General features: G+C 38.4%; 1 protein-coding gene across 1 annotated transcript in view; it reads right to left on the minus strand.

Annotated features, from left to right (window-relative positions):
• Positions 1–25453, minus strand: part of KIF13B (kinesin family member 13B) — a 141091-nt gene that overhangs the window by 100802 nt on the left and 14836 nt on the right. The window contains 1 exon segment of the mRNA XM_010002230.1: positions 14648–14741. Coding sequence (XP_010000532.1) covers positions 14648–14741 — 94 coding nt within the window.

Consider the following 25453-nt stretch of genomic DNA (forward strand, 5'->3'; position numbering starts at 1 on the left):
TTGAGTTCATAGATTTTTCAAGCCTGAACGTAAACTCATTCATTTTCATTATAGCCCTGTGCAAATACACAGATTAAAACTTCCTAAAAAACTTCAATTATAATCCCAACCATAATAATTTACAAGACAGCACAGATATTTAAGTTATGGCAATTTCGTTAATTTTTATAGTATTTCATAAGCCACTATATCCAGACAGGATAACAGGAGAAAACCACAATTACTTTGTAATTACTTTCTAGTTGGCCTAGAGATGTCAGGACAGACCAAGCTGTCAAGTTAGTTTCTTCTGTAGTAAAAATTAACTTCATTTTTCTGCAAGGATGGATTTCTTCAATACTTTTCCTTAAATAATCAAGCTCTAAGCATTAGCCCTGACCATAAACAAGGATTAATGACTTTTATGCAACTTGGCAAAAGTTTTAAAACTTGTTAGTGCCAATGAAGTCTTCAGAATTATATCTGACAAAATTTGCAGCAAGTGTAAGGCAGAGGCACAAACAGAACCCATGAGCTCCTACACATTAATCTTCTTTCTACCTAAGCTGCAGTGTCTAACTGAGTAGACTCTAATTAAAGCTTCTCTTTTCCAACCTTCTTCTTTAAAACTTTTTTATTCTACGAGCTTTTGGAGATATGGACTTCACCTTTGCAAGCATCCGTACAACACTCAGCATTAATATCTAAGCATTTATACTGCTGAAAACTATGAGAGGCAACTGCAAAGGGGCAGACTGCCTTTTTTTAGGAGGCAAGTAGTCCAATAAATACACATTAGGAATTGTAAAATCCTGTATGAACCATCTCAGGATTGGCTGATAGTACAAAGGAAGCTGTTTCAATCAGTCTGGTGGGGTGATGCATTTGTTACCTATGCAGGATCCAGCTGAGTGACTGTATCACTTAAAACACTTTACCAGCTCTTGCCATTGTCAAGGTTCAAGGATCCAAGTAGCAGTTAACGTTAAAAATGCAAAGAAAAATATAAGTACTTCAAAATCCACGGTAACCTGGAGGGTACTTGGCAGATTTTGCTAAAGGTAGGAATCACTAATGTGCTGAAGAGCTTCATAGAATTACCCTAAAAGATGGGATTTTTCCCAAATGGTGACTGACAAAACAACCAAAAAAAAAAAAAAAAAAAAAAAAAATGGATTGCTGGAATTACACCAGACACATACTGGCAAGGGCATAATCACAAGTGAGAACACAGCAAGGCAGCATGGGTTTGCAGAGGAGATATCCATATGAAAGTGTAAACTTGAATGGCTGTCATTAATGCCCAACCCAGACAACACCATCAGTGATACCATCATTACAAACATTTCAAAGAAGCTCAAGAGCAGCATTTAAGAGACCCATATTAACCATTTCCCAGCTAGTGATTTTTATTAGAATCGAGTATGCCCTGTTTTCATTGAATGCTACAGGAGATTATTTAGGTTTAACAGTGGGACAGCTAAATGAGTTCAAGAATTGCTACAGTGAAGAAACAGGAAACTTGATTTTTCCTCTCCAGAAGTTGAATGTGTGCCCACACTTACTGACGAAGGACTAAAACGCGGCTCTGCCTAGTCCCCATATGAAATCTGGGCCTCTTTTGAACATCAGGGTTACTTCACATGATATCCAGAATACTCCCTCATGCCCAATGTTTATTTAAGAAACAGCAGGTTTCATGAAGTTTCCATGTCCGAGTCTGCAGAACACTGAAATGCTGGATCATTGGTCATACAATACATAATTAAAACAAAGGATCTATCTCCAGTCCTATCTCCAGTGCTTTGGAAGGCTGAAACCTTTTACATCCTTCAAAGCTTGTTTGTACACAAACCAAAGCAGCCAACAGCTAAAACTAAAGAAACACTCAGCACTGAGGTAAAAGCATTAAGCTTGAGATGGAATAGGACCCAAAGAAATTCCAGTGTGAGGTACCTTGAGCACGAGGGTTGGGCCAGATCACCTTCAGGGTTCCCTTCGAGCCCAACCAGTCTGTGTCTCTACACACCCATTACTATGTTTAAAACTGCCACAAGTGAGCCTGCTAGCACTACAATATCAATTCTAAAATATTCTGTGCCTATTTTAGAATTCTCTCAAATCTCCAACCTGCCTACTCAGCAGAACAGCCTGAGCAGTGTGCAAAATCTCAGCAACGTCCTCTGGGGCTTTGCTGGCATAACCTTACCTGGGAAAGTATCACCTAAGAAACCTAATCAGGGGACTAGAAACACAGACAAGGAAAATAAAGGTATGAGGAAATATTTGATTACACAGTGTACAATATTCTAAATACAGAAGGCTAACACTGTTTCACAAGAAGCTGTACCAGGGTATACATCACATGGTACTAGTGAGGTCCTACAGAACCATGAGTCTGTTTATTGATCAGAAATTAGGTCATGGAGAACTATCTCATGCCTACTTCCAAACTTATGTCGAAGTGTTGCAGTAATTACTCAGTGTGCTTACTCTGTATCACTCATACTCCTGCATTAGAATGTGAAGCTGTCATGGTTCTACTAATCTGGCAAAATTCTTGCATCAGGTAGGCAGTAAAGAACTTGCCAGCACTCTTCCTGCCATTCGATTAAACCCTTAGCAGCAGCCAACAAAGATATTTAGATATTTTGCTGGTGACAGGAAGAGATAACTTGCTACGTGTGAAAACTTTGCAGAGAGCAGTTGCACAGGCTGGAGTGAAGCAAGGATGTAAGGTTGTAGCACGAAGTTATGCAGTACCTTACTTGCTGTTGTGGGCAGTACAGGCAGTAAAACAGCTTGTGGGCAGCAGAAGTAATTTTATGTCTCAGCTGGTACATATGTGGTTTCAGTGGATGAGCAAAGCAACCATAGAATTGCTTCCTCACAGAACCATCCCCATTTGTTTCTTCTCTGCCACAAAATTTGCGTATGTTTTTGTCTTTTTTTTTATATTATTCACACCTCTGAAATGTTTACTTTTCTGCTCAGTACATTGTAATTCTCCCTTCCCATGGCACCACGGCTGCTAATTCTCCAAAGTAATTACCTCTAGCTGCATTTTCAGGAAAAAAAACATAATTATATGGGCTACCAGATGAAGGCTGGCTGCTGAAAAATACCAATGAGCTCAGAAGAGCAGACAGAAGCATCTTGATACCAGGAAAAGACTGGACAGAAGAACAATACAATCGATAATGTCACTTTCGACCAGTTATACATATTAGGTAACATTGTTGCAAATGATTTACATTTGTTACCAAGTACAAATAACGCTAAGATCATAAACATATGCAAATACTGCTTTAAAAAAATTGGGAGCTGGAAGTACTCATCACTGAAGGGCTATTCGAATAAAAGCTGGGTGGATATCCTGTTCCTTCATTTATCTGATCAGCACAGTGAAGTTTCAACTGCTGAAGAAGAGAACAAAATCCTGGCAGAAGTCTACAAACCCTGAGAAGAAAGAAAGAAAATCACATCGCATGTTCAAAAAGGCTAAAAATGAAAGTAAGTGGACCAGCCTAAGAATCTCAGACAATACCCATCAAGATGTAAGGTTTCTTTACATCACTACCACAATATAGAGGCCCTGAGTTGTGGTCCCACTGAGCTATGTGACCTAATTACTTGTACACCAGCACAGAAAGCTTCCTGCTTAAAAAAAAACCCCACAAAACCCAAACACAAAAAAACCCCAAGACAATAGCAACAACAAAAAACAACAAAACAACACAAACAAAAAACCAGCCTCCTCAGACAACAACAACAAAAATATAGATTTTAGAGGTTAGAAATGGAAGAAAATAACCTGAAGCAACTGTCCCACAGTCAGATAAATCTATGGCAGAGCTGATGCAAAACCTAAATCCCCTAATTCTTACCAAAAGTTCATTCCCTCCTCTCTCCCCAGATACCCCTGAAGTCCAACCTTTTTCCTTGACACATTTAGCAAAAAAATCACTACTTAACCTGATTGCTTCTCACCTCAAAGGAACCCTGATAGGACAATTAGGCTTTGCATTTTTGTAGGATGGCACGTACTTACAAAAGCTGTCATGAACTTTAAAGCACTAATAGGAATGTTGTTAATTTATTTCACATATTCTCAGAGCACTCAATACAACACTCGTACTACAACAGTGCACAGGAAGCCAAAGTTTATATGACCAGACTTTGTCCTTCTCCATATGAAAAGAATGGATAAAGACACTAGTTATTTTAGTTTAAATTAGCACCAGGACACACTAGTTTGATACCTGTAAAACAGCAAGAAAAAAAATAGTGTGCCTTTTAGGAGGATGCCATTAACAGTCATACTTCCATAGTTTCTTTCCAGGAAGGGCAGACATTCCAACCCAGAGGGAAGGGTGCTGCCCATGCAAGAGCAGCAGATGCTGCATTCTTTCAGACCTAGCTCATGGAAAACTAAAAACAAAAATACCTGCAAGATGTTGATTGTTGATTTCTCCTCATAGGAGGAGGAGTAAAAGCAGTTCTTTTATCCCTTACGTGTCTACTGAAATGATAATAGGTAGAAGAATATCAAACAAAGCTTGAGGTGCTACAGCAATTGCAATTTCCCCTTCTTACTGTAAGAACCTGAAAAAGAAATTTGGAAACAATTTCCTCTGCACTCAGGAGAGTTATTTTCTAACTTTACAGAGCTGTAAGATGGTGGCAGAATCAGGCTAATCCCCTTAAATGCAATGGAGCATCAAGTGTAATAGTGTCATCTTCTGGACTTCTAATTCTAAAATTACCACCACAGAAAGAAAAAAACCCAAGAGGACAAATTACCTCAAACTGATGCACGCAAATAATTCCAAAAACTTCTTAAAAATTCCTCAGGACATTAAATATAAGACACCGGTACCTGGTTTCTCATTATCTTCACTTTTCATTATAAACCCATAAATAATCTAGGAAACAAACCCTGACAGTTTTTATATTCCATTTTCCAAAACATAAGGAATTCAGAAGACTATATATGATATTATCTGCCTTTGTATTTGAGTTGACCTTAGACTACATGCATTACAATCACCAATCTTATCATGAGGTATTTAACCACTTTCTCAGGGGAGCAATCAAAGCATGTTCTGCCACATTCATATGAATATTCATATTGCTTGTTTCAAATTAGCTTGAGGGATACATCTACACAACCTAAAAGAACTGCAGCAAAAGAGTGTTATGAGTTGTTCAGCACGAACTTATTCTGGCTATTACTAACCGATCATGTCGGATGGAAAGAAATATCCTCTCTTCTATCTTTTTCCAATTGCATTATCATAGTAATCTGAGATCAAGATTTTGGAGTTTCATCTGAAATATCCTAAAAACAAAACCGGTAGGCATACAAGCAATTTAAGGCAGTTAAACTAATTTATAAATATATTTAAATTCTGTTCTTAAAATTGATACAAGCTTACTTGACAGGCATGAAACCTCACTGAAGGTGCTAGGAATTCACTGACACTCCAAATACCTTCCAGTACTGAGGTTTTAAAAGCTGTCTGAACTGCACCTATAGCTTTCCACAAAACTCAGCGGCTCCAGCCACTGAAGTAGTCTTTCAGCCTGCAGGAGTATTATTCAACATAATTCTGATCACTAAATCCTTTTTAGTCTTACCTCATGAAGCATTATTATTTAAGAGCTGAAAATTAAGATGGAATAATTTCATATAAGTGCTCATAGCTGCAGCATTTACTCAGAATACTGAAGGCAGATCTTCAGATCAAGCTTACTCCCCTACCCTTAACTCACTTCTCCCAGCAGCTTGGGGCCACTAGGTCAGTTCCCTACTTTTCTTGATTTTCTTGATTTAACACTTTAAAGTCTTTAAGTCTTAACATACTAGATCTACATAGAAAACAACTATTTCAAACTTTGAGCTCAGCTCTCATTATCTATCTATTCAGTGTCTCACTCTGTTCATGTTGTCAGAACAGCTCAGGGTAATTTGTTAGCATCCTTTTCTTATTTGCATACATTACAGTTTTGACTTCTACCATTTCAAAGAATTAGTACAATCACATCAAATGATACACTTTTAAAAATTATTTTCATAAGAGATAAACCACCACTGCAGCAAGGTCAAAAAAGCTATTGGACTCAACTGGAAAACACTGGATCAAATCCTAATTCCACTGTAACTGAAGTCCCAAAAAAGATTGACACTGAGCCAAATTCCAACTGACTCGTCTTAAAGCAAATGGATTTGCCTGTTTTAACTTGTGGATTTAACAAGTCAAGAAAACAATTAACACATCACAGTCTCCTTGAAGCTTAAATGTCCTGATATTCTAAGCTTCAGACATAGGCTAAGTTTAATAACAAAATGAGATTTAAATAGAAGATACATTCCACTCACACATTTAACATGTTCTTATACCACAATGAGAGCTCTTTTCTTTTTACTTTAAAAAAAAAAAACAACAAAAGAACAAACACAAACATCTGAGAACTGGCCCTTACTCTGATACCACTTTGCAATAGGAAGGGACTACAAATTACTTTCTATTTGCAGCAAAAATCCACTCCATAGATAACTCAGTCAGAAGCCTTTGGCAGCTCTAGAGAAGTTTGCAGGAAGGACAGGCTGCTTAGCAGCTATCACCACCAATCTCCAAACACTGTCTGCAAGCAGGTCAACAATGTTAAGGGTACTCCAGAACTTGCAGCTAGATTACACAGTCTATTAAAAGCCTTCAGTTTGTGAAGAATTAAGATTGCAGGTTCTTTACAAACATACTAAGTTTTAGGAAGAAAAAGTACCAGAGATTGGGAATCCATGAAACACAAGTTGAAGGTTGTATTTCAGATCATGACAAATGAACCAAAATAATTCTTCATCTATTATTTTTACTCTTTCCTTCAAATACAGATTGTTACTGACTTGGTCAGATCAGCAACAAGATCAAAAAAAGCTTCTTTCATGTTCAGCTAAGGAACATAAAGTAGCCAGGGATGATTCTTAGTGCTGGCACAGACACCCAACTCTTGTTTCAAAGAGGATACAGCTCTTGTTAAACATAGTTTTCACTTACAATATCAATACAGGCTTTGTAAATGAGATAATTCTAATTTGCTCTGGCTATGTTAGCCATAAAAGAAGTAAATAGGTGTGACTCAACTGGTGGGAGGGGAATAATCTATTAAAAAAAAAAATTGTTACTTGTCTCTTCTTCAGCAAACCAAAGTAGGATACAGATTTTATTTTTTTTTAATCACACAGACACAGTTCAAAGCTTTTTAAACTTTTTTTGTCCATGACAAGGACTTCTGAGGGCTTTCTATCTTGCATTTCCATCTTTATTCAAGTCAAAGCATGTGAGTTGTAGCAAATGCACTTCCTCATAAGCACAACTTTGAGGCCCAGCAACCCTCTTTTCTCCTAGCAGAACTCCTACTTCCCAATTTCATACAAATATTTTATATGGCAAGTGCTCAATTCCTTGTGCAATACAACCTCTCACTTGTGCAATCAAAGAGTCAGAAGGCACGCAGTAAAATAGCCTGGTGTGCTAGCACTGCTATCCTCAAGACATCTCCATCCCTTGTCTGTCCTGATTCCTCTCTAATTTAAGATCTTTCCAGGACAAACAGATGACCTTCAAATTTTAAAGACATAATATGATTTCTACGTGCTGCAGTAACTCATCAGAAGTATTTACATGTGCAGTTTCTATATCAGAAGACATTTTTCAGCAAAATATAGATGACTGACAGCTGGATGCAGTCCAACTTGCATGCACATGTATGAACTGTGCTCCATAACCTAGGTGTAGTATTATTTCCGACAAAATAAACTCAAAAAAACAAAACAAAAAAAAAAGAGCAATGGTTTTACTGTAATTTTATTTTAATTACTCTAAGGTGAGGCTTATTTTCCCCCCATTCTCTTCCAACTTAATTATGCTGATCAGTAACCTAATCAATAAAAAGCAACAATATGTACTTGAGGGAGCTCATTAGACACAACCATCATTTTACAGAACAAGTTCATGCATCAAGTGAGAGTTTTACACAAAGATGCAACAGGCAATACAGGAAAATCTCATAGCACTGTTTTTGCAAACACAGATTTCCTGTGAGCTGTTTTGTGCTCACACAACATCGTGTGGATGTAGAGAAGGGCAGGCTTCCTTTTCTTCTGGATGTCAGCTATCCGTCTCGGGAATACAAACAGACACTCTCCCTCCCCCCACAACTTCCCGAAACATTTCTGCATTGTTGAAACGCTGCATAAACCTGTTCCCTGTAAGACAAAGCTGAACTAACATCTAACCTAGAAATTTCATTCTTAGTTAGTTTTATACGTCAGTGTGAACCCTTGCCCACATTCCCCCTTAGTGTAAGGAGCTGACACAGCCAACAGTTAGTGTTGTTTCCACACACTCACATTCAACCTGAAATGTTCCTATTCCAGGCAGTTTAGCACAGCTGGAGTTAATATAATGTCAGGAAAGATACAAACACGCAAAGGCGCATGCAATGCAATTAGTTTTCACTGTCTTCAAAGACAATAATATTTCTTCTTTTAGATTGCTTTGCTGTCAAATAGCAACCATACCACATCATGCAAATGGCCCATCAAGCTCAATATTCAATTTCTGGCTGTGTCCAACAGCTGATACTTCTAAGTAAAATGCGTGAACAGCTGGGGAAACACACATAAAACACCACATAAGATGAGACAGCTCTTCAAGAGGTTCTTCCCTAACATCAGGCAGAATCCCAGTGCATTTTCAATAAAATGTGTACAGTTTTTCATTACTATATACCAGTAATTGCCTCTCACTCTTCTCTTGAGGCAAGGAGTTCTGCAGAATAATTCCATATATAGCATTGCTATCATACATTTTCCTCATTTTCTGATTATGCACATTTTTCCTATGACAGAAAAAGTGAGGAGTGCACCTCTATGTGCTCCTGCTATCATATTATTTTTAGAAGTCTAAGTCTTCCTGGTTACTCCTACCAGTCAACTTTCCAGATCATATTTACACACACATACGAGAACACCTATATAATCACATAAGCACTTCCTCTCTAGGAATCTTGACTGTCTGTATGCTGTTCTGAAAGATAAAGGAGAATTGAATAATTGTGCAAAAATGTGAAGGTACTGTAACTTAGATAAAAAGGATCATGGTTATTTCTACTTTTGCTACACCTTCCTTTAACCTAGGTTTTTGCCTACTATTCCACATACATCACATGTTTTAGAGAATTGTTCAAATAATATATAAGCTATTTCATGACATGAAGAGATTATTTACTTAGAATTGATGAATGTAAGGTTTTCACTGGTTAATGTGCATATTCCCCAACGACAGCCTATTTATATTTTTTGTAAAAGAAATGAATTTATGTGCAAGTTTTACCACCTGACTATTCAGGCATTTCCCATGTGGTCAACTACACTAACATGGGCATTTTCCATTTTTATCAAGAGCACAAAAGTTGCAGTACTCCACACAGCAAGAAGTGTTAAGTCATGACTTATTTTCAGCTTTTAGCCAGCTACAAGGAAAGGTCATGAGTCATGCCAAAGAATCAAACACAGATCAGAGCCAGAGGAAAGCCAGCTTCACCTGTGCTCTGTGCAGACCAAATACTGTATAACCACTATCAGGTTCTAAATACACTTCCTGAGCTTGGCAAAAATCTCTAGGTGCTTTACCGATTATTTAACATAGTGTTTAGGCATTTTGTAAACTTTCATGTTAAAGTAGAACACAAAACCTGGCTCAATATGTTTCAATTCCCAGGACTCCAGCAGTAGTGTTTTATGATTAGTAAGCCCTTTCAATTCTTCTAATACTTTTTATGTTTTCATTTGTTTTTTTAATTCAGAAGTTACATATATTCATTACAATTCACCCACCTCACACTTGACCCTTCCAAATGAATGAACTAACATTGCTTAGTCATTGAGTCTCTGATAATTATGTTCTGGTACCATTTTTCCATAGATACATCTTTGACATCATTCTGTGATGGTCCTAACTTTAATTTATTCTTCAAAAGGATTAAAAGGTTCTCCAGCTTTATAAAAAGAAAAAAAACCTTTGGTGTGAAGATGAACTATGGAAAATTTTAACACACTGGGTTGTTCATCTCAACCTAACCACTGCCTAAAGTCCATCATTCATCTGAAATCAGCAATTTATTACCTACTTACTGCATAAGTAGGATTTTTTTTTTCTTGTTCATTTTCACTAAATTCTGTATTAGTTTTATTCTCTCGATAATCTTTAAATTCATTAAGGAAGAAATTTCTCTTTGGAAGTATTATTATAAGTAGTCACAACAAGTTAAGCATCATTTACCTACAGCTCTGCAAGGTGACTCCCATTTTACTTACAAGTAGCCCAAACTTATTTCTCCCCACAGTCTTTTTCAGGGCTGTCATTTGTCTCAGAAAGAAAACAGGAATTGGAATAGTAGAATAATCTTAGAAATGTATTCCTTTATAAGTAAAATACATTTGTGCTTCATTCAGTTCCTCATCCAAGGAAAAAAAAATAAATTTAAAAAAATCAAGCTCAGAAGTTGCAAAGTTACAAAAATTCTCAAGTCTAAGATAATAGTACACCCCCTTCTTCGTTTTCCAGAACTCCTTAGAAAATAATCAAATTGAGTTTAAGTACCTCATGAACAAAAATGTTGTCTGTGTGGATATACAAAAGTAAGCCGGTTTACTTATCTTATAAGCAAGTCACTAAAATATTAATAAAGATACTCAATTATTGAAATACCTCTTACAAAGCACAAGTTATAAAGATACTACAATAGCTGAAAAGGAAAAACCTAGCCTGATTTGACACACTTGTCAGCTTCAGCTGGCTGCATTCATTTCTTGGAATAGTTTTTACCCTGTGCCAGTCTTTTGAATCTCTGTTCTGCAAAACCAGAGGGAAAGCATCTATAAATCACAAATTGTGATGAAAGTACAGAGAAGTCAGCAGCCCTTTTATTTTTCAGCATATTCTCTTAATAAAAAGGCTTTTGGGGGGGGGGGGTTTGTCAGATCTAATAAGCGCTTTATTTTACAAATCTCATGGCTCATTCATAGGCCTGTGCCAGACTAATATGCAGCTGATTTATGAGCTTGTATCAGTTACACATCAATTACAGTTATGTCTGCAGTATATAATAAAACTCCTTTGTCTGACCTGTCAAAATAATGCTTTTTAAAACTCTTTTTAATAGGTCTTGTTTGGGAAACAGAAAATGACAGCACAAGCAAATTGATAAGAAAAAAATGCTATAAAGGAACCCAGTGTAATTAAAATCTATTTGGAGGTTTTCAAGTAAATTAATTCCTTTAAACATTCCAATTGTTGCCTAGGACTTACCTGCTTACTTCAATCAAAATGAGTTCACACCCTCTTTCATGCCCTAGCCACCACCAACTAAGAATGCTATGAGTAATCTTTGCAGTAAATCCCATGTTGATAAAGAAACTTTAGCCTTGACCTTTGCAACAGAGAGAACAGACAACTACATAAGGCAAACAAAAAAGTCGACAAGTCATGCTAATGATACTGTTCATCTACAGCAAATCCCTGGAGGTCCACAAATCCTTGAGAAGGGAGATTCTGACTTCAAGAGGTAATTTGGGGAAATTTGTGACAAAACTCAAAGCTCTACAGCAAATATTTTTGTGAAAGCAACTGAAAAAAAGGTTGATCATTTCCACAAAGTATAATTTTTACTTTAATAAGGGAAACCACCACTCAACCAAACCCACCCCCCAACAGCCCAAGTTTAGCAACAAAGCCCACTCAGCCTGGAGGTCATCACTAGATTTTAAAATTGATCTTTTGTGTACAATCAGATTACTGAAACCTGTACAGTGCTATTAAGGATTGCTCAATAAAGTAACCACTGCACTCCTCTACCCCAGGAAAGGTCATTGCTTGGTTAAGGAATAACAGGAGGACACTGGACTTCTGAAGTTGTATGAAAAGAGACTTTTTTTTTTGAGAGCAAGTGTTTTACATGCATTTATTAATCCACAAGTCTCTAGCAAGTGTAAATTATTTATTCAGTTTGTAGAGGCAGATGAAACAGTTATCACCTGGATTTTCAAAACATTTCTCAATTTGGGACTTTCTCATGACCTGAAAATGTTTCAGCGGCAATTACACCCACACAGTTCGCTATCTCTGGAAGTCCCACACACCTCAAGCTGGGTACCTGTTAAAATTGCAAATACATTAATGGAGTGGACATTTCTGACTTTTTCTGTACACATGTACTCCCAAATCCCACAGGGAATCAGGAGAGGTGGGTATCAAACATCAAAGCCTGTTTCTCCTCTTTAACTCAGAGACAACTGAAAACAGTATGTTTGGTATTTGGCCAAGATTTTTGCAGATGGACAGACACATTATGTAGATTTCTGGCCTGTGAGGACCGCTCTGGGGAAACAGGACAAACATGCATAACTGTGACACAAGCTAATTCAGCCATTAAATTATTTATTTACATCTACCCATCTCCCAGACTTGGTTCTACCAGAGGGAACGGAAGAGGGAAAACGTGTATTTCCAAGTCATCTGTTGTTTTTCCAAATGCCACTCCCTGCCGGAGCACAGCTGAGTCATGACAAGTGGGGATGTGACAGCACATATTGTTTCTAAAATTCTTTTCCCAGTTCCTAAACTGACTCTGTCATCTTCCTGAGAACAGCAGCAAGTCTTTAGATTTTCAAACTTAACCCGACTTTGCAAGCATCTAGTCTATTTACAGTATTATTTACTATTCTCTATTTAAGGAAAAGCTCTAACTTTGCTAGTATGCTGAAGGAATCTTCAGCTCACTTTGGACATTAAACAAGTCTGAAACAAAAATGAATTATTTTATAGTACAAGGCAAAGTTGTTGATGGTGGATTTGGAAACAGAAGCAGAACCTGAGCATAAATTAACCCCAAAACTTAGAAAAATCCTAACTAAAACTAACCATTTATTTAAGCTGGTATTTAAGATTCCTCTGACAAAGCTGCAGAAGCAGAGACAATTTATAGGCAGCCTCTCTCAAGGGTATTACAGTCTAGATAGGATCCTGTTCCAAAGCCTCACTAGTCCAACTATGTTTTGAGATATGCTGTCTCACTGTTTCAGGCAAATCTTTAGTGCAGTTAATGGGCCTCCACTTCTCCCTCTTCTATTAGATCACCCCATATAAATCTACTATGCATCCTGCTTAGATTAGCAACGGGTATTTGTGAAAATGCAAATGAAGCATTCTTTGGTCTGGCATGCTGGTTTCTCACACTAGGCTTCACCATCTTGTCTGGGATGTCAATGCAATTGCCAACCAATTCCTGTCTTGCCAGGGGGCACAATTTGCATTATGTCTTCTCTCATGGCTGCAGTATGAACATTTTTTAAACATATATCAATGAGTATAAGCAATACAGCATCTGATTGTTTGCCATCTTTTAGGTAAACTATGAAGGACATTCTTAATACAGCTCTGGCTGACTAGACTTCTGAGAATATCAATTTCCTGCCATTTTCATAAATTCTAAAGGCTCAAATCCAACATAGGTATTTGGCAGCTAGACAATACACATTTCTGGAGGAGGCAGATACTGATACAAACAAAACCACTCCACCACACACAGACTGTTTGATTTTAAGTACCCTCTTAAAGCTTCCATCCCACTGCTTATAGTAGACCTTTCAGCTGATGATAATAGAAAGTACATATTATACCTAATGATCTCTTTGCTTTTCCATTTTACGACCACTTGGCTTTGAGAAGTTTAAATTATTAGAGATTAGGTAAAGAATAATTCTATTGACAAACAACACACAGTTTTACATGAGAAAGCTATGATATGTTGCATTTAAGCAAAGCTCTTGTTCATGTTTAACTGAATTTGTCTCTTTTCTGTCACCCTTAAGACCACTTCCTTTTTCTTCCCTGGAAAAAGGATCATGATTGACTGTACATGTCCAGTAATGGGTTATACCTTTTCCTGCATCCCTGTTATTTTGTTTCATGCATACATTTTTTCATTTTCTTCCCTTGCAAACAAGCAATAAATTAACTAGTCACAACCATAACCTATAAATTATCACAGGACTTCTCAGTTTCCTAGTAGTTTAACAAATCAATGCCAATTCTGACATAAATTGGTCCTTACCCTTAGCCACTTTTCCAAGTATTTTTGATGCATGTAATTGCCCCACCAGGAAGACACTCCTAGAACTACACCTCTCCAACATATTCTCATTCTCCTTCTTTCACAATGAATAAAAGTCCATTTTGAGAACATAATTGTGAGAATTAATTTCATTCCAAAATGACAAACTGTTCCCCGCTCAAGTTATTTTGCAGATTTGGATTTCTCTTGTTCCATAATAGCATATGAGAAGAAATTAAACAGTTGAAAGACCTATTAATAGATAACACATTGTTTATAGCAGAAAGCAAATGGAGTAAACACTAGATTTTCAAAGTATCTTCCCAGGATGGTAAAATCAGCCTTTTCTTAGAGATGATGGCAATTACATTGCAGAAAGAATATATCTGATTTTTTAAACTGAAAGCCCTCTATCAAGGCCTACATTTCCCAGTTGTTAGCTTCATATTTAATTTACAAAACCTGACCTTCCCAATTAAAAAAATCTTACCTGGCATCTCCTTTTGAAAGGTTGGTGTTTACAGGATGAAGAATAACCTTGTTTGCATCCACATCCACCACACATTTTGTATGCAGATCAAGCTCTATAAAGAAATAAGAAAGTGTCAAGTGCTGCTCCTAAAGCACTAGGATTATATACAACATTACTTCCTCCAGACACCAAATTTATTCATGCAGCCTGACAGCCACCCATCAGCTAGAGAATAGGAACAGGAATATTGCCAAATTTCACTTCTAGAGGTACTCTGACTGGATGGATCCTGTCCAGCTTTAAAGCATGCAGTCTTTTCAAAACAAGAAAGAGCACTTAGGTTTTACTGAAGGACAATCGGCATATACAAGGCAGTATGAAATTTCTTCTGGGGAAAGAACCATTAGGCATGGTACCACTTTGACAGCTCTTCTTATTGCTCTCTCTGTGTCTCACAAGCTCAGAAAAAGCTGCCCCTACCATCTGCAGCACATTTTCCCTGGCCACTGGTGCAATTCTGCAGCACGCCGTGCCAGCTGTCAGTCCTGAGGCACCTGCTCAGAGAAATTCAAGGCCCATCAAAAATAATTTAGGTGTGAGTGCTTAAAAAAGGACTTATCCTCCCCCACAGGCTCCCAATCAGCTAGAAAGCCCAGCTCTTTCAAATGACACTAAGCAAAGGGATACATACTATGAGCAATAAGAATATTTGGAATGTATGAGAATTCTCAGCTGTAGAGGCAGGGAAAACAAAATAAAAGCTTCAGATAACACTGAAAACTATCCAAGGTATCCACCCAGTGACAATTTGAATTAGATGTAAAAAAAGCAACAGCTACTTGCAAAGTCCGTGCCTACACAGGCATCTGGACATAAACAAGTCCAGTCCTATGTTCTTACAATCCAATGCTGAAACTGGAAAGTGCACCCAAATGCCAATACCTATAAACATGACACACCAATCCCACCCAGCAGGCACTTGGCAACGCCCTCACAAGCTGGGATGACGAGGGGCTGCACTGCATAACCTCTGTACAGGGTTCAACATCTCAGCTGAATCACCGAAATATGCTCCTGTTTAATCGTGTTAATTATAATCCTCATCCTCCTTCATCTCTTTCCTCTTTCCGCATAACCTCTGTACAGGGTTCAACATCTCAGCTGAATCACCGAAATATGCTCCTGTTTAATCGTGTTAATTATAATCCTCATCCTCCTTCATCTCTTTGCTCTTTCCCTCTTTGCCACCTGTACTTGCTCTTTCACCTTACAGCACCTTATAAACTGCAAATCTCTCAGGCAAAGACTGCAGATCTTAATTCTTGCACAGCACCTTGCAGGCTTCTTCCTACTGTTAAATAACATAATAAGAGGAAGTTTCTTTCAGTGACATTTTAAAAAAGAAATATTATAGCCTTTTGCTACTTGAAACACAACAAAGAAAACCAAAGCTCAAGATTACTGGTCATAGCAGGCAGTCACATGAAACTGAAATCCTTCTGAACAAAACTATTCCTCTGTTATTACTGTGCTTTTGTGGAAGGAAGAGACAGACTAACTTGAGAAGCTAGTGTTTATTTTAATTTCTCTCCACACCCTAAAAGCCCATTTACCTATCATTAATATGCAATACATGCTTGCTTAAATGAAATTATATTCTTCATACATCCCCTATCCAACAAGCCAACTTTATCTTGGTTTGGCTGGTTAGTGATTAACATTCTGTATTGCAGTGACCTGCTTTTCCCTCAGCTACTGAGGAAGGTTTTTACATGCTACTTCCCCTATGCAAAGCGTAAGGTGTGCACACACTATATATAAGCAGTATGGTCTCTATCACATTTTTTTTAATCCATCTCTTGAGAGGGAATGCTGATTACAGGTTTTGCATCCACGATTGCCCACTGAACTCAAGCTATTCATTAAATCTCTGTCTGTGAAATACCTTTAAGAAAACAAACAGCCAGGGTACACGAGCTCCTTAAAGTCACATGTACTCACAGGAAAAAAAGAAAAATCCAAAGCTAATTTGTCATGTACAACACACCTTGTCTGATGATCACAAAGGTGATGTTAAAATGCCTCACCTAGGCAGCCTGCAGACAAGGGACACCACAGTTTCGGAAGATGTGGTGAGCCAACCTAACAACTATTGCCAAACAGGAAAGTCTCGGTCCTTCCTTCTGGCTACTCATGCCTGTTGCTCACCTTCCACCACTACTGTGCTTGCCAGACTCCTCTATATAAGTCACTCAGTTACCTTAACAGCAGAAAACTACCCAACATGAAAACCTGATGTATTCAAGCACACAGAAAGTTGTATCAGCCCAGTGAAAGCTCTGAAGAACATCAAAGGCCATGCAAACAAGGGGGTAGTCCTGTATGGGAGGAGTGAGGAGGCAGAAGAATGAGACCTTTCCCCAGCAGAGATGCACTGCTTCATCAATCAGCTCATGGTGTCCCATGAAACAAACCCCTAAGAAACAGTTATATTCAGCCTCTAAGCTGGGTTATCCAGACAGTCTTAAGGCTACTTATCCCAGTTACCTTTGCAAAAGATGCACCTGGCAACTCTCCTTTTAGATGAAACAGTTACATTGTTTTAACAACACCTCATACACTTTCTACACATTCCAGCTCCCTTACAAAGTATGTTCTTTGACTGATCTCTGAATTCTTTAATGCTTCTAGTAGGTGGAAAGAGGAATTTCATATCAGCTAATATTGAAAATCACATCATCATAATATCCACCTCATTAAGTTTTTAATATTACTAAAGCAGGTTATAAGGCAAATTATCTTCCTGCTCTTTTGGATATCATCACACATGAACTCCACCCTTACTTTTACTAGTGTCAGCATCTCCTTGGTAAGCAGTCTACTTGCTGCCCCCAAACAACAAGCAAAATGAGAACACATCAAGAGAAGATTATAAAAATGCACATCCAAAACCACCAATTAGTTCATCTTGTAGTAAGGACTCATTTGTCAAGACTTGGTTTTATTATTTCTTTCAGCTACACAAGGTTTTTTTGCAGGCATCATAAACTTTAGAAGTTAAAAGATGACAGAAGTGGCTCACGGTCAAACTTTGTATATTTATCAGAAATCTCGTACCTCAACAAGATTAAAAATCTCACCTATTGTTATTGCTGGCCTACTTCTATCTTCAACCATTACCAAGCAAACAAAATCAACTACTCATTTGCTTCATCAAATCAAGAAACTAATCAGCTAATTGCTTTTTGAAAATTTAAAACTCAAACTCTGATCATGTCAAGATACATTTAGTGCAGGGAATTAAAGCCTCTTTCACAGCTTCAGCGTTAAGAGAGCTGTGACATCCATAATAAAAGGGTAACACATATCTTATTTACTTTTGCACATTTACATTTCATAGTTGTGGAAGCGTTAAGCAAAGCTGGGCTGAGTGCAAGAATAATTGTTAAGTCATGTGCATCCAAGCTACCCTCAGACTCCTGGATGCCTTTTTATTTAACTTGTGAATCTGGAAGGGAGGGCTGCAAGGAGGCCATTTTCCTTCCCATTTCACTTGATTTTTCAACTCCTTACAAAATTTTTCAAAAATATTAAAAACTGGGATTGAAGCAATGCAGACCTTAGCTGAAACCACATTCATGGTTTACACATAATCATATGTAAATCCCACATGATTATGCCTTTAATAAAAAACATATGGTGTCATAAAAAGAATTCACGCCACCTATATATACTTTGGGCCACCCATATAAAATAGCCTAAGAAATCTGGTGTGTTTCAAAGAGGGCGTAAAAGTCAGTCAGCAAGAGAGAGCAGGAGAAGCAAAAGCAGCAAACCACCACCTGCAATGGTGGAGTCATCAGGCACTGGTATATTCCCAACAAGAGGTAGGAGTTCACATTCCCTCTGTAATAGAAGTCACGCATCTGACAATCATAAACTCAACATAGCAGATTTCCACAACAGTGTTAGGAAACATGAGCAAAGGTGCAGCTTTAAAATGGACTAAACAGGTTTGGGGCAGAGACAGAGTGTATTGGAATCCTGGAGGAAAGAGATAGTATTTTGAGAAACGTTGCGTGTTTTCAACTCTGTGAAATCTCAGCCTTCATTTAAAGATCAGTTAGGGAACTGTCTTTGTACATTAGCTGCAACTAATTACAGCACTGGTCAGATGATGTGCCCACCTCCCTCCAGCAGGGTACAGACTCAACAGCAGCTGCACCAGGAGGCATGACAAAAACATCTCAACTGCCATGTGGTGATAATGGAGCTTTTTCAGCCGCTACCCTAAGAAGTCATCCCACCTTTGAGGCTCCTGTATTTCAGAACCAAACAAAATTACCCTAATAAATAGCTTTTACAGGGCAGTTTAGAATAACCTTTAAAAGAAAGATGATGCAGTAAATAAGCTTGTCTGCAATTTATTAAACTAGAGGTTGGGACCACGGCATCATAGTGGCTTTTACTCCAACAGCCACAGTAGCTGAAAAGCCTATTACAACTTACTTGACCTTTCATATTTTCCTCTTTATATACTTAAATTTTTTTCACATTGGATAAGATGAATTAAGGGAATGCATTTCCCAGTTTATCAAGAGCTTTCATTTCTACATAAATTTTTCCATCAGATTTCAATGTAAGAAATTAGTTTCTGAAGGTTGACAAATTTTTCAGCCCTTTCAAATACCACTTGATACCAAATCCTACTACAAAGATGTGAACCTGGTGTTGTAACACAAGTTGAATAAAATTTGTGAGATTCGCCCATGTCCCACTGCCAGGCTTAGGGCAGCTGCAGCTGCACTGACACCTAAGGACCCCTTGGAGAGCAGACATTAAGCTCAGTAGTGACACTGGGAATGAGCAGAGCTGCTCTTGCATAGTTTCAGAAAAACTAACTGAAGTATAAAAAATAAAATATGAAAGGTTTAAAGTGCATGTACTAAGCTCATAAGCCAAAACTGGCCCCAAATACAAAAGTTCAAAATAATCTCCTGTAAAGACTGAGACAATAGAAATTTTATATTTTAAATTGCCAAGAGATTAACATTCCCTTGAAGGTTAGAACTGGAATGTTGTGGCCTGAGCCTTCAGTTGTATTGAGTAATTACAGTTGGTTTCATGTACCTGCCTTGGTTTAAGAAAGCAAATGACAGTAACATTGACAAAAGCTTTAACAGTAACTTAAAAATATTTAAAAGTTCATTTATCACACAGACTAAAGGAATGCCACTGAAAAACAGATGGTGTTGTTTGGTTGGTTGGTTGGGTTTTTATTTTAAAAAGAAAACTGAAAGCAAGTTCAAACACAACAGGTCCTCAATCTCCCTGCCAATGTTTGTTGTCATAGAGTAACTTTTCTCTTTGCCCTTTGCTATGTAGAAGCCAAGACAAATAAATGAAAAACTGATTACACAAGAGAGTGTGAAAATAACCTACATTTAAATGACAATCCTAAGAGCTTAAATTGAAAAAACTAGTGTAATAGCACTAGTGTAATAGCAATTTCAGGGCATTAATTACAAGGCATAGTAACTGAGGCTTTCTGGTTAAAATGCAGTAATTTGACTTGTCCCTTAAGTCTGCCAATGTGAAGACTACACAGGCATCTTTCAAGCTTCTCTGCTATATATATGAACTGCACAAATATAATTCATTAAATTTTCAGTTTGCAGCAATCTAAAATCATTAAATATGTATGAGTGTATCTGGAAGGGCACATAATACTATCAAATCTTGATGACAAAATGTAAGTCAACTCAAACGCATGAGCACACTGAACACAAGCAATCCCTTCTCACATATTAACTAGTGCTACATTGTCCTACTGGTAAGAAAATGTATTCTTTCTTCTGCTGTTTCAGTTTCTGTGACAAGAGAGCTTGCCAAACAGCTTTAGTAAAGGCCTTCCATGAGTCTGGACATTAACCTTACTCAGTCAGTTCTGCTACCACTGCATGCACTGCTCAGCTCACAGAGACTAAGTAAATAAATCAGTCTGGTGACTTTCTGATGAAGCAAAGAGGTCTGAGGAAGTTCAACACACAACTTCGCTGCTGTCTTGTTTTGGGCTTCAGAGTTAACAGGAATGAAATGCAATAGTGTTTTCTCTGCCACCAACCCGCTGAAAGCCAGGGCAGAACTACCCACAGTGTATCTAATCTCCTTGCTTCATGAAGAGCAAGCAAATGCGAAACCAGAACAGCAAGGTAATCTCATACTGCACTTTAGGCTAGCTCTGAAGATGTAATTAGCACAAGAATGGTTTGCCTTTGTGGCATCCACATTGGGCTGACTGGTAGTCTTGCTGGTTCTTTGGCAGCAGGGAGCAAGCTTGTAACACCGTAGGAGTTCTTAAAATACAATTGCCTCACTGAGAAATACAAGATGAAACGCTACCTCTACATGCTTTACCCGTTTGTCATTGTATCTCTAGGTTAATCCTGCTCATACCACAAACACTGTTTTATCGATTATCAACCATCAGAAAATATTAAAAACTCTATGCACTTGTTTATGACAAGGATAATGGTGAAGAGAAATCTTGTGGTTTGCATATTGTCATCAGGATACAACAGGTGATATTTCATTTACATTATTACCATATTATTATTACTATATTAGACTGCTTGCACAAACTCCAGTTTATAGATAATTGTTTCTGTTGTAATCTCCAATGGGAAAAAAAACAATGACCAAACAAATACACAAGAACAACCCCCACCTCCTCCCCCAAAACCAAAAGCATTTCAAGTGACTGGAAATACAGCCTCCTCCACAGAGTAGAAGGACACAAAATAAGCACCTAACACTGTGGGCAGAAGCTTGCACAGATACAGAAGCAAATTCCTTCCATAAAAGCACTAGAAACAGAACCCTAATCACCAAAGCACAAAAGGATCCCTGTTTAAACACAGAATCTGGTCTGGATGAATCTGCACATTAGCATAACAGATGCCTGAATGTATGTTTATAGGTACACATGATATTTAAACTGGAATGTATGCTCGTACCCCACAATCCTACAAACAGTTTAATCTGGCAGCCTTGCCAGAATCCAGGCTGTGGTCCCACACAGTCTAAACCTAATCTGGCACACCCACAGCACCAGTCCCCACCCCAGCTGTGTAATGTCACCACCCGCCCTGCCCAGCCTTCTGCCAGCACCGGTACTTCCATTGCTCCTCAATAAATTAATTCAAAGCACCCAACACCAGGGGATTTTTGCAGTTTGGTTTCCTGCCTGTCTTGTTCAAACAGTAAAGTATCAAGCCAAGTGAGATGTAGCAACACAACAGCAGTAGTTTTGGCTGGCTTAAGGTATCTTCAGCCATACCCTTGAAAACAAGTCATATTCTTTTAGTACTGATAAAAGATGTTATATTTTAATTAACAACACACTGAACTGCCTCAAAGGCACAGAGAAACACAAAGTTTTAAACATGCTTATGGGATGCTTGTACACCAACATCACTTGAAAACAAAATACTCAGTAAGGCAAATCTTAATTAAAAAGCTTCCAGCTGCCTTTTGCTTTGCTTCATGGTACGGCTTGAGTTCTGCACAGCGTTTACATGAAATATAATGAATATCTGCTAAACCAAGTCAAATACTGACAATATTAATTAAAGACAATCCACTGCTACTCTAAAATACAACAGCAAAGTAACTTTCTGTTATCAAAAACTCATCTCAAAAAAAAGCAGTGCACCAGGAAATACTTCAGTGAAAGACAAAACCAGGAATACAGAAACCTAAGTCTCATCTAATAAAGCACTGCTGAATTATTTAATTCATAAAAGCATACTAATTAAAACCCTGGTCTGCAAAGCAGAAAGCATGTAAAAAAATAATTCAAATCTACTACTTAGCAGAGCTGACTGATGCTGCAGGTGTGTTGACATAGCAGCAGTTTCACAAAAGCGTGGCTTCCACGCCCCATTTGTAGGACTGGGGTCTAGCTTGAAGCAAGATGGTAAAAAGTAACCTAGATGCAAAAGAAAACAAGAAACCCAAATACAACTACAAATGCTTCCCCTCACTGACAAAAATTAGTACTATAAACTTAGTTTATAGGTTGCCAATTTGCATGAGAATGAAGAAGGACTTCCAATACTACCACCTTGAAATGTGAGAACTATGAATAACCAACTATTTGATACAGAAATCCCTTCAACATGCACGCAAGGAATCCATTACACTTTCATGAGCTGTATAAATTAGTAATAGTTAAACATAGCACTTTTATTAACCTAATAAACCCTCGCCCCAAGGAATTCATAATTCAAACACTAAAGACAACCACCACCACAAGTAAACACTGAGGATATTTCAAAGTTAAAATTTCAACAGTTGTTAACAACCATCTGACAGGTTTGCAGTTTTAAGCCCTTCAGTGCAGAGGAAGAGAAAGAACATTACTCGTGATCCTGAAGAAAACAAATACTTGCTTCAGGTCCAAAACCCCAAAACTTCATACAAATACCACTTAGAACAAAGTGCATATTAGAGCGCTTCCAAGAAAGACTCCTCCTGTCTCAAAGCCTATTGAAAAAGCAAAGCCAGAGAAGTCTTACAACGAGGTGACTCTCCAGAAAATCAGTTACACAAATGCCTAAATTTAACATTGAGTAGGTAAGAAAAATACTAGACTTCATATCACTGTTTCTATAAACTCTAGGAGCATCAGAAATACTGCACAGAGGTAGCAAATGTTTAGAACTGACCAAAACATCTGGATTGTGACGATCAAACCACTCAAAAAAAAAAAAATCAACTTCAGGACATTTTGTTTAGGCAGAAAAAGACATTGATCTCTTAGGCCAGACTTAGAAGGATTTTGGTATCACTACCAAAATAAGAGGATGCTTATTAGCTGCAAAGCAGTTCTTATAAAGAGGAGGTACAAGCTACATGCCAAGAGCATGGGGTTCAGGTCACTCTTCTCTCTGATGAACAACAAGGAATGATACTCAAATGTCCCTCACTCCTGGATGAGCCTCCTAACAACCAGGCTACAGCCATCCTCTCTAGTCCATAATATTTTTAAGGGTATACAGAATAAAATAACTCTGATAACACATTATACTCTCCCATTTGCACAGATTTGTGCAGCTCAGTGTTAGGATATTCTCCAGCAAGGTAGAAGCTTCAAACAGATGCAATGCTCTAAATCTACCATCTTCCATATTTTTTCACATTTGACTTCCAGCAGTTCTTCCCCACATGTATTTTCTGCAGAACTCATTCCTTTGCTGGAAACAGCTTGAAGACCACTACATGTTCACAAAATGGGGCTGAACATATGTAGAATATATGCCAAGAAGGAGAGGTAGATTATTCTTTTGGAGATTCAAACTTGACTGAACAAGGCCCTGTGCAACCTCCTCTAATTTGACCTGTTCCGAGCAACAGGTTGTACTGGAGATCTCCAGAGATCCCTGCCAACCTGAATTATTGTATAATCCCACGGGTAAAGAGCACTACACAGGCAGAAAGTTGCCTGGGTCACAGCCAAGGAAATGACCTATGACAGGAAAGGGACATGAGCAAGAGGAAAGCCCATTCCTAACACTGAAACAAGGCACCACCTTTCAACTCCTTTCCATCCCAGCTCCACATTGACACTCAGTGTCCTCCCCAGCAGTTATCCACAGGGATAGGTCCCTCCTCAGTTTTGAGAACTGCTACCTGAAATTTAACAAAACGAAGACTTTGGTCAAAATATCCTTGGTTCCCCATACCCACCAGACCGTAAGGACATCAACTCTGTCTCTTTTGTTTTGGTTGTGGGACTAGAGAGATCTTGTGATTCAGTTTGACATTCCCCTGGTTTTGTTTAAAAAAGTATGGAAATATTGTGTTTTTTAAATTATTATTTATTGAAAGGGATTAAAGTTATTTTGTTTCAGCTCATGTAGCTTTGACTATTAAACTGACCTCACTTGATTCCCTTTTCCCAAAAGGAATTACTGGCACACTTCTGTGAGAATGTGGGGGGGGAAAAAGCCACCCTACATGTTTCTTGGATTTTTGCCTTCTTCACCTTTACATTCCTTGGCTGAAGCTGCCTTTTCATACTTGCTTCCTCATCATCTAGAGCAAGGCTTTCTAATTAAGACAAGCAATAAACATTTAAACAGATGCCCAGACCACGGTCTGATTAACACAACCCTTAGGCAAGTTTCGCTGAGGGGAAAAAAAAACCCAACATGCCAACAACTCCACAGACAAACAAACAAACAAATCTTCTCTTGTCAATTCCCACTTCCTCTTCTACGTTTTCTTGTTTGCTTTTGTTTCTTTTGTCCTTACAGTGCCTCTGTCATCTGGTTAGCTCCATCCCACTCAATCCACGAGGGGTAAGAGGAGGGGTTAGGGAACCGAGGGCTGAATTAGCAGTAGGTAACAATACAGACAGAGAAGCATTTGCCTCCAAAACCCCAGAAAGCAGGAAGAAGGAAGAGCTCTGGGAACAGGACACACAGCCCGGCTGTAAAGCAGGTGCGAGAGGTGCGGGGAGGGGAGCGCCCCGGGGGGAGGGGACAGGGAAAGAAAGAAAGAAAAAGGAAAAAAAGGGGGGGAAAAAGCAAAAAGAAGCCATAAAGGGCGAGTTTAGAGGAGACGTCGGGAGAGGGGAGCGAAGCCAGCTGCTTGGTGAGAACAGCTCGGCTTCGGGCACAAACCCACCTGCACCTACAGGCAGGAGGGACGACAGACACACACGGACACACCGACACACACGGACACACCGACACACGGACACCCACGGACACACACACCTCTACAGACACACCCCGCGCCGGGACACACCCCGGCACC

Source organism: Chaetura pelagica, unplaced genomic scaffold (genome assembly GCF_000747805.2).
Source record: "Chaetura pelagica isolate M959 unplaced genomic scaffold, ChaPel_1.0 scaffold107, whole genome shotgun sequence".
Taxonomy (NCBI): domain Eukaryota; kingdom Metazoa; phylum Chordata; class Aves; order Apodiformes; family Apodidae; genus Chaetura; species Chaetura pelagica.